We start from the raw sequence: 10,779 nt of genomic DNA, 5'->3' as shown, positions 1-10,779 counted from the left end.
AAGATGGACTCTGAAAAACAAACTGAGGGTTCTAGAGGGGAGGGGGGTGGGAGGATGGGTTGGCCTGGTGGTGGGTATTGAGGAGGGCACGTTCTGCATGGAGCACTGGGTGTTGTGCACGAACAATGAATCATGGAACACTTCATCTAGAACTAATGATGTAATGTATGGGGATTAACATAAGAATAAAAAAAAAATGTTCATATGGAGAACAAAATTTGATACTATTAACATTAAGCATAAGCAGCCCTTCAGATCCCCTGCCCACCCCTGAGCCCCAGCCTCCTCTCCATTTTGTTTCTGTGTACATTGTACACTGCTTTTTAAAAACTCAGCCACGTTTAGCTCTCTGTGTATCCATTCAGACCCTCTTCTGTGCCTTTACGTACATACATGTGTGTATATGGAAATAAATGACATTAGGCTGCACATTCTGCATCATGGTTTTTTTCATTTAGTATGGCTTAGAATTTCTCTGTTTTGATTTATATAGATCCAGCTCATTTTTTCACCTGCTTTGTCATGTTTAAGAGTAAAAATGTACCATAGTTTAAAAATGTACCATAGTTTTAAAAAAAATCATTCCTGGAAAAAAAAAAAAGTCTTGAAAAAAAGGGGGGGCGGCCCCTGGGTGGCTCAGTCGTTCAGTCATTAAGCACCTGCCTTCGGCTCAGGTCATGATCCCAGGGTCCTGGGATCCGAGCCCCGCATCAGGCTCCCTGCTCGGCGGGAAGCCTCCTTCTCCTTCTCCCACTCTCCCTGCTTGTGTTCCCTCTCTGTGTCAAAAAAAAAAACTTTAAAAAATTTTCAGAAAATCATTCCTGGGACACCCGGGTGGCTCAGGACACTCTAAGCATCCGACTCTTCATTTCTGCTCCGGTCATGATCTTGGGGTCGTGAGATTGAGTCCCATGTCCGGCTCACACTCAGTGCGGAGTCTGCTTGAGATTCTCGCCCTCTGCCCCTCCCCGCCTCTCGCCCTTTTTCTGTCTCTCTCAAATAAATAGAATCTTAAAAAAAATCATTCCCTTCGTGGTGAACATTTAAACAATTTCCATTTTTTACTTTCTCAAATAGTGCTACATCCTAGTGCTTGTATCCTAGTGCACATATGTTAGAATTTGAAGTGGAGACCAAGAAATGAAATCACTGGGTCAAAGAATGTGTGTATTTTACATTTTAAATAAACAAATAAATACATATATATACATATATATGTATATATATTCTTTTAATTTTTGTTTTAAGTAGGCTCCACACCCAACATGGGGCATGAACTCAGGACCCTGAGATCATAAGCCACACGCTCCACCAACTGAGCTGGCCAAGTGTCCCTGAATGTTGCATTTTATTTTATTTATTTTTATTTATTTATTTATTTATTTTTAAAGATTTTATTTATTTATCTGAGACAGAGAGCACATGAGAGGGGGGAGGGTCAGAGGGAGAAGCAGGCTCCCCGCCGAGCAGGGAGCCCGATGCGGGACTCGATCCAGGGACTCCAGGATCATGACCTGAGCCGAAGGCAGTCGCCCAAACAACTGAGCCACCCAGGCGCCCTGAATGTTGCATTTTAATGGAGAATGCCATCTCACTCTCTACAGCCACAGGCTGTATATACTAGAGTACTCTTTTTCTTTTCTTTTTTCTTTTAAGATTTTATTTTTTTATTTTTTTGAGAGAGCACGTGAGCGGGGGCAAGGGCAGGGGGAGAGAGGGATTCTTAAGCAGGCTCCATGCTCAGCCTGAGCCCAGTGCAGGGCTTAATCTCACGACCCTGAGATCATGACCCTGAGCAAAATCCAGAATCCGATACTCAACTGACTGAGCCACCCAGGCTCCCCTAGGGTGCACTTCTATAGGAGCATTTATTTCCCCATCCTTAGTTAACACTGGGTATTATCAAACTTCTTTATTTTGGCCATTTGGGTGGCTAGAAAATTACATTATTTTGATTCATATTTCCCCGTTCTTTATCATTGCCCATTTCTGTTTCCTTTTCTGTGTATTGCTTATTCATATCTTTCACCCTGTGTTTGGGAGGGATGTATAGTTCTTTTTATGTACTTTTAAAAATAGGGTTTTCTCTGGTGTAGTTTCTCTGAAATTGATTGGACTTCCCCTGTATCCTTCAGTGGCCACCTGAGTGTCACTTCAGTGACATGAAATCCTTCTCAGCTCACCGAGGAGCAATTGTTTATTCCCATAGTATACTGCCCATGTCTCTAGAATGTACCTTGGTAGTTACCTTAGTTGTAATGTAAATATAGCTGTTTATATTTCTGTTTCCTTTACTAAATTGGGCTCCTCCGAGCTAGAAACTGTGTTGTCTTCTAAAGGTACCTGATAAATAATAGACATTCAGTGACCATATGTTGAATGAATGAAGTATAGGATATTGGTGAAGGAGATATGTAGAAAGAGGGTCCAAATAGTAGAGGATCCTCAGCCATACTAAGTAAAAGCTTGAACTTTCCGAATGTGGTTGGTAAGTGGTGAAGCATTTTTAAGGACTATCCCACTGGATTTGAGCTTTCAGGAAGATCAGTTTGGTAGCACTGAGTAAGGAGGAGTGGAGGAACCAGAGGTGTGTTTACAACTGGAGGCAGTTACCATTTGGGTGATGGATGTGGGCAGTCAAATAATGAGACTAGTCAAGACTTGGGGAGTGGTTGCAGAGATGCAATAACCAGGGTAAACGCATGGTTAAGGGCCTAACAAGACAGGTGACAGGTGAGATTAAGTTCAGTTTTAAGTAGAAAGGAGACGGTCTTCTCAATATCACCTTAAAGACTGATTTCCTTAAGCAGTAGGATAAATCTTGACACTCTAGGTCACCCTGGTCGGGTGAGGAGGAGCAAACTCCTAGGGACAGTTTTTTAAAATCTATTTTGGAAGTAACTGTGTTTGTATTTATGTTGTATGTGTTATGTTCTTGTCATGTTTTAAATTTTATTAGCAGGTAGGAATTTTTAAAGCTTCTCTGAAAGAACACTTGGAATCAACTGGCTTCTGGTCCTGTTTACTTACTGACTCAGTGGACTTGAGAAGTGAGAACTCTGATTTTTAGGTTTTTCCCTGTGTAAAATGAAGAAGGTTGAAATAGATGATTCTCAAGCTTCCTTGTAAAATGATCTTCTCCATGTGATTTGGACAGTGATCTTATCTGCAGTAAGCCATTAGGATAAGGACATTGAAAATCTTGGGATTCTGACAGGGGAGGTCCCATGTGCCACCACCATTTGATAGTTTTTTATGCAAAGCATGACTTGTTTTTTGCCTCTAATCAGTGTATTGCTTTTAAATAGGAATTTTTTAAAAAATCATAACAAATGTTAGAAATCAGAATTTTGAGAACTTCAAATATGATTGATACCATTACAGCAGATCACTTTGTTAATACGTGGATGCTTTGTGTTCTTTACACCACAGTGTGTATGATGGCTTGGGTAGTCTTTTTATTTTATTTTAAGATTTTATTTTTAAGTAATCTCTACACCTAATATGAGGCTCAAACTTGCAATCCAGAGATTGACTATCACATGCTCTACGACTGAGCCAGCCAGGTGCCCCCTTGGGTGGTCATCTTTATGGCGGTAGAATTGATTGCTGCTCTCTGTTGGGTTTGATGTTTTCTACTTCACTTTAGTATAAGAAGTTCCTTTTCCTTTTCCTTCTTTATTTCCTTTTCTTCTCTTTTTTCTTTCATGCTTAACGTTTTTGTATTAAGTTCCAAAAATGGGATTATTGGGTAAAATGGCATTGACATTTTATGGTTCTGGCTTTATGCTATATTTCTTTCCAATGAACAAAATAGGTTTAAAACACTCTTACATTGATTATTGCTTCAGCTAATACAAGAGGTATGAAACATGAAATGGTACTTTTTGCTCTAAACTTTTATTGTGCTGGTAGCAAAATTGGACTTTTGCCTTTTTTATCACCTGTCTCCTAAACTTTGGAGTACCTGCCTCATCTCTTCAATTAGAGTGAAGTTTTATAACTTTATTGCCTCCCTACCTCCCAACCCTTGAGTAGCTAGGTTATAGGTTTGGAGGAGATGGTCTTTTGTTTACATCCTGGTTTCTTATTTGCAGCTTATGTTTATTCAGAGCCAGGGCCAGGTTCAGCTGACCATTGAGCTCCTGGACACGGAAGAGGAGAACTCCGATGACCCTGTAGAAGCAGAGGTATGGACAAGTATATTGCAGAAACTGTGTGCTTAGAGAGCGGTCCTATCCTGAGAATCTGCCTCGTGATAGTCTTCTAGAAGGCCAAGACAGCCTCAGCCATGTTAAGGGTCAGAACCTGATGCTTAAAGTATAGGCCATTCCAGCCATGTGTTCAGCGGAAGGGAAGGGCTGTCTAGTGGTAGATATTTAGGGTTGATGGCAATCTCATTTAGCCGTCAGTAAAGCCATCTCTCAGGACATTTCATGGTTGGCAACTTTCCTGTTTTTCTTCTAAAGTATAAGAAACAACACATGAGGTACCATCTGCCCGGTATCATCTTGATTTTGTGTCATGTTTACTTTTTATTGGGATAGATGAAGCCAGGAGTTGTCAACCCCACAGAGTGGAGAGAGTGAGTTGGTTATCATAGCTAGGCGTAGCAGGTAATGTTAATGAGAGATGCAAGCCATGTGTATGATGTTGAGGGGCTATGGAAGGGAGATTGTTGTTCTGTGGGAATATTGGCTCCTGGTTGCCAAATCGTGGGGAAAAAATTTTCTGAGATTCCAGAAATCCAGATTTTAATGTGAAAGATACTGATTTTCAGACATTTGCCACTGTATGTTTTCTTCTTTAACAACACCCTCTGTGGGGAAATAAAACTTGTCAGTGAGCCAGTCTCTACCCATTTATGACTTCTGATAACTTTTAAAGTATCTCAGACAAACTTAGGGTTTTGTTACCTAACAGGAATTTATAGCTATGTGTCAATACCACGTAACAGCGTGTCATTATGGAAAGATATTTTTGATGTTAAAATTTAAGGGTTTCTGAAGTTTAGTCCTTGAATTTGCTAGACTACCTGAGAAGGATGGAGTCCAGTTTTTGTACTCTCTCTCCACCCCCGTTTTGTATTTATAATCCTAGCGTTGGTCAGACTATGTGGAACGATACATGAATTCTGATACTACCTCTCCTGAGCTTCGTGAGCACCTGGCACGGAAACCAGTATTTCTCCCAAGGTGAGTGACCTGAGTCACGTATTGGCAGTATATACTTGCACAGGGTTGAGGAACAGAAAGTTAAATGACTTTCAGATCCTTGGTTTTCGCTTACTCAGTTCGTTGTTCTGTCTGCTGAACAGCAAGGACACTGAGGACACTAATTCAAGGTTTCTATGGCTGTTCTACCATGAGCTTACCTGGAACATGTGCCCCAAAGCATCAGAGAAGTGAGAGCTTTAGAGAATCAACGGTAACTTTCCTGTGTTGGAGAGGAGTGTGTGGCGGAGTCTCCAAACCTTGATGATTCATGAGGAAGACTCACAGGACTCAGCATGTAGTCATACTCACAGTGATGATTTACAGTGAAAGAATACAGAGCTAAGTCAATATGGGGAGAAGGCATCTGTGACAAAGTCAGAGGAAACCAGGTGCAAGCTTCCAAGAGTCCTCTTCTATTGCAGCCACATGGGACGCTCTTAATTCCTCCAAGCAACAAATGATGACAGTATGTTTGAAACACTGTCTACCAGGGAAGCTCATTAGGAGACTCAGTGCCAGGGTTTTTTATTGGGTGATAGTCATGTAGGCACTGTCTGCCTAGCATGTAACAAAATTCCAGACTCCCAGAAAGAAAGCAGGTTTTCAGATGAAACCACATATTTGTGTGAACAGTTTAGGTACAGTGAGCCACTTTTATTGCTTAGGGAATGGTGGAAACCCTCCCCAAATCCAAGATTCCAGAACCCAGCCAAGTGACAACCTTGAAAGCAGACCTTTCAAAAGATAGCAGTCTTACCAAAAATAATAAGATACCTAGGAATAAATGTAACCAAAGAGGTGAAAGACCTATACTCTGAAAACTATAAAACATTGATGATGGAAATTGAAGAAGACAACGAAGTAGGAACACATTCCATGCTCATGGATTGTAAGAAGAAATATAATGTCTACACTACCTGATGCAATCTACACATTTAATGCAATTCCTATCAAAATACCACCAGCATTTTTCACAGACCTAGAACAAATAATCCTAAAATTAGTATGGAACCACAAAAGACCCTGATAGCCAAACAACCTTGAAAAAGAAAAGAAAAGCTGGAGGTATCACAACTCCAGACTTGAAGTTATATTACAAAGCTGTAGTAATCAAAACAGTATGGTACTGGCACAAAAACAGACACGTAGATCAATAGAACAGAATAGAAAACCCAGCAATAAACCCATGATTTTATGGTCAAATAATTAAGCAGGAAAGAATATCCAATGGGAAAAAGACAGTCTCTTCAATAAATGGTGTTGGGAAAACTGGTCAGCTACATGCAAAAGAATGAAACTGGACCGCTTTTACACTACATACAAAAGTAAATTCAAAATGGATTTTAAAAGACCTACATGTGAGACCTGAAACCATAAAAATCCTAGAAGAGAACTCAAGCAGTAATTTCTGTGACTCTGCTGTAGCAGCATTTTTCTAGATAAGTTTCCTGAGGCAAGGGAAACAAAAACTCTTGGGACTACATCAAAATAAAAAGCTCTGCACAGCAAAGGAAATAATCAAAACTAAAAGGCAACCTACAGAATGGGAGAAGATATTTGCAAATGACGTATCTGATAAAGGGTTAGTATCCAAAATATATAAAGTACTTAACACAACTCAACACCCCCCAAAAACAAATAATCCAATTAAAAATGGGCAGGGGGCGCCTGGGTGACTCAGTCAGTAAAGCGTCTGGCTCTACACTCAGCAGGGAGTCTGCTTGAGATTTTCTCTCTCCTTCTGCCCTCATGCGCCCCGCCCCCCCCCCGCATGGGTGCACTCGCTTGCTTGCTCATTCGCTCTTCCTCTTTCTCTCAAATAAATCTTTAAAAAAAAACAAAACGGGCAGAAGACATGAACACACATTGCTCCAAAGAAGACCTATAGGTTGCTGACAGGTAATATGAAAAGATGCTTAACATCACTGATCATCAGGGAAATGCAAATCAAAACTACAATGAGACATTGCCTTACACCTGTCAGAATGGCTAACATCAAAAAACACAAGAAACATAATGCTGGCAAGGATGTGGGAAAAAAGGCACCCTCTTGCACTGTTGGTGGGAATGCAAACTGGTGCAGCTACTGTGGAAAACAGTATGGAGGTTCCTCAAAAAGTTAAAAATAGAACTGCCCTGTGATCCAGGAATTGCTCTACTGGGTATTTACCCAAAAAATACAAAAACACTAGGTCAAAGGGATACATGCACCCTTATGTTTAGAGCAGCATTATCTACAATAGCCAAGATATGGAAGCAGCCTAAGTGTCCATCGATAGATAAATGGATAAAGAAGATGTGGTATATATATACAATGGAATATTATTCAGCCATAAGAAGGAATGAAATCTTGCCATTTGCAACAACATGGGTGGAGCTAGAGGGTATTATAGAGTATAAGCTAAGTGAAATAAGTCAGAGAAAGACAAATACCATATGAATTCACTCATATGTGGAATTTAAGAAATAAACCAGCCACAGGGGGGAAAGAAGAGAGAGACAAACCAAGAAACAGACACATTTAACTAGAGAGCAAACTGATGGTCACCAGAGGAGGTGGGTGGGGGAGTGGGTGACATAGGTGATGGGGATTAAGGAGGACCCTTGTCGAGATGAGCACTGGCTGATGTATGGAAGTGTTGAATCACTATATTGTACATCTGCAGCTATTACAACACTGTGTGTTAACTATATTAGAATTACATTTTTAAAAAATAATAAAGTAGAGCTCTCTTTTGAAGATAATAGGAAAAACTCACAAAAGATAGTCTTAGGTCTGCTATATTCACTTCACAGAATTTTGAAAATTTCCTCCCTATTTATGGGCAGTGTGTTGTTGGTCCTCTATCTGAGGATGAAAATCGGAGTTTCAAAAGTAGAAAAGAGGTTTTGCTGTAGTAGAGTCGCTTTCTTCCTTCCCAGAAGCTCATACGTGAAATCCCACGTCTTACATTTCCAGAAAGGTATTATCCCAATAAAGATGGTCCCCCACTTAGGATAGTTTGACTATTGATTTTTGGACTTTACAGTGATACAAAAGTGAGACACACTCACTAGAAACCATTTTGAATTTGGAATTGGAATAGTCTTTTCCCAGGCTAGTGATCTGTGGTATGACCCTCTTGCGATGCTGGGCAGGGGCCCCAACTCCTGGTCAGCCTTACGAGCATAAGGGTCAAGAACTGACACACTTAGCACCATTCTGTACCCATACGGCCACTTCGTTTTCATTTTCCAGACAGTAGTCAATAAATTACATGACATATGCAACACTTTATTACAAAATAGACTTTGTGTTAGATGATCTTGCCCGGTTGTAGGCTAAAGTATGTTCTGAGCACTTTAAAGTGGGCTAGACTAAGCTGTGATGTTCATTCAGTAGGTTAGGTTTATAAAATGCACTTTTGACTTACAATATTTTTAACTTCTTATCAGGATGTAACCCCTAAGTCAAGGAAGATCTGTGTTGTTGTTACTATTAGACTGAGTTCTAGTCAGAACATGAAAAGGGGGTGTGTGAGCAGAAGGGTCCTGCCAGCCTCCTCATTCCTTGGTTCATTTGGCAGACTTCGAGCAGCTGCTCTGTGCCAGGCCTCTCTTCAACAAAACAGACTTCATCTCCAGGTTTATGAACTAGTACAGTAAACGTATCCTGTATTTCTCCCCAGGTTGGCCAAGTTTTTGAAAGATTTATAACCTGTGTTGTAGAGGGTGTGGGCTAGGAAAGCACTTTCATATTCTGTGGGGAAAATATAAATTGATACAATCATTCTGGGGCCAGGGCAATTAAAATGTATGGGAACTTTACCCTACAGCTTTGGTTTCTAATAATTTGCCTTACAGCTATTATACCTGAGGTTCTCAGTCTTTTTGGCCTTGAGATCCCTTATATTCTTAGAGACTGAATATTTCAAAAAGCTTTTGTTTATGTGGATTATATCAGGTAGCATTTTTTAAAAGATTATTTGGGGGGGCATGAGTAGGGGAGGGGCAGAGGGAGAGGAAGAGAATCTCAAGCAGACTCCCCGCTGAGCGCAGAGCCCCGGGCCTGGCCTCCCAGGCTCAATCTCATGACCCTGAAGATCATGACTTGAGCCAAAACCAAGAGTCCGACACTCAACCAGCTGAGCTACCCAGGCGCCCCTTCATTGTTTTTGTTTTTGTTTTTTTAAGATTTTATTTATTTATTTGACAGAGAGAGACACAGAGAGGGAACACAAGCAGGGGGGAGTGGGAGAGGGAGAAGCAGGCTCCCCGCTGAGCAGGGAGCCTGATGTGGGACTCGATCCCAGGACCCTGGGATCATGACCTGAGCCAAAGGCAGACACTTAACAACTGAGCCACCCAGGTGCCCCACTGTTCATTTTTTGAGAAAATAGCTGCCAGCACATACTCCAGGATGGCTAGTCCATTGTTCTTTCAGGTAAAAAAAGTGATCCATTTGCCACTCAGGCAGTGCTCGAGTGCTTCCCTTGAAGAATCCCATAGTGTTTTGGCACGCGAGGGTGCTGTATGTGTAGTTCCCATTTTCCCACATAGCATATTAAAAGGATGTGAACTAAGGGGCTGGGATTTGAAAAATATGTTACTGCTTCATCAAAGATGTGTGTTTTTTTGGTTTTTTTTTTTTAAAGATTTTATTTATTTATTTGACAGAGATAGAGAACAAGTAGGCAGAGAGGCAGGGAGAGGGAGAAGCAGGCTCCCTGCCGAGCAGTGAGCCTGATGCGGGGCTCGATCCCAGGACTCTGGGATCATGACCTGAGCCAAAGGCAGCTGCTTAACCGACTGAGCCACCCAGGCGCCCCTCAAGGATGTGTGTTTTTGTTGTTGTTGTTGTTTTTAAGTTTTATTTTTTTAGGGATGCTTGGGTGGCTCAGTCAGTTAGGCATCTGCCTTCAGCCCAGGTTCCTGGGATCGAGTCCCGCATCGGGCTCCCTGCTTAGCGGGGGACCTGCTTCTCCCTCTGCCTGCCACTCCCCCTGCTTGTGTTCTCTCTCTCTGGCAAATAAATAAAATCTTAAAAAAAAAAAAAAGATTTTTTTATTAGAGAGAGAGCATGGGGAGGGGGTGGAAGGAGAGGGAGAGAGAAACTTAGACTCTGCGTTGATCACGGAGCCCATCATAGGGCTCAGTCTCACAACTCTGAGATCATGACCTGAGCTGAAACCAAGAGTTGGACACTTAACCGACTGCACCACCCAGGCATCCCCATCATGGACATTCTTAAGTGAAACCAGCTTACCTCTTTTTTTTTTTTTTTTTTTAAGATTTTATTTATTTATTTGAGAGAGAAAGCATGAGCAGGGGGAGGGGCAGAGGGAGAAGCAGACTCCCCACTGAGCTCTAATGCAGGACCCCGGGATCATGACATGAGCCAAAGGCAGACACTTAACTGACTGAGCTACACAGGCGTCCCCCAGCTTTCCTCTTTTAATTGCCAGAGCATGGCCAGAGAAGAATATAAAGGTTTCTAAGGACAGTTTGGTGCCACCAGCATTTTTATTCACCATTACTTTTGCACTGCCAGTGTAAATGTTAACATAGGAAAATAAGTTTTCTA

The 10,779-nt window shown here is 41.4% G+C and overlaps 1 protein-coding gene across 3 annotated transcripts in view; it reads left to right on the top strand.

Moving 5' to 3' along the window:
* Positions 1-10,779, top strand: part of SIN3A (SIN3 transcription regulator family member A) — a 70,375-nt gene that overhangs the window by 54,258 nt on the left and 5,338 nt on the right. For all 3 annotated transcript variants that reach the window (XM_081831428.1, XM_081831429.1, XM_081831430.1), the window contains exons 18-19: positions 4,098-4,190; positions 5,101-5,195. In XM_081831428.1, coding sequence (XP_081687554.1) covers positions 4,098-4,190; positions 5,101-5,195 — 188 coding nt within the window. The remainder of the gene's footprint in view (positions 1-4,097; positions 4,191-5,100; positions 5,196-10,779) is intronic.

The sequence above is a fragment of the Leptonychotes weddellii genome, chromosome 9 (genome assembly GCF_054177405.1).
Source record: "Leptonychotes weddellii isolate Sample4059 chromosome 9, ASM5417740v2, whole genome shotgun sequence".
Classification (NCBI taxonomy): Eukaryota; Metazoa; Chordata; class Mammalia; order Carnivora; family Phocidae; genus Leptonychotes; species Leptonychotes weddellii.
This window is presented reverse-complemented; position numbering and strand designations above follow the sequence as displayed.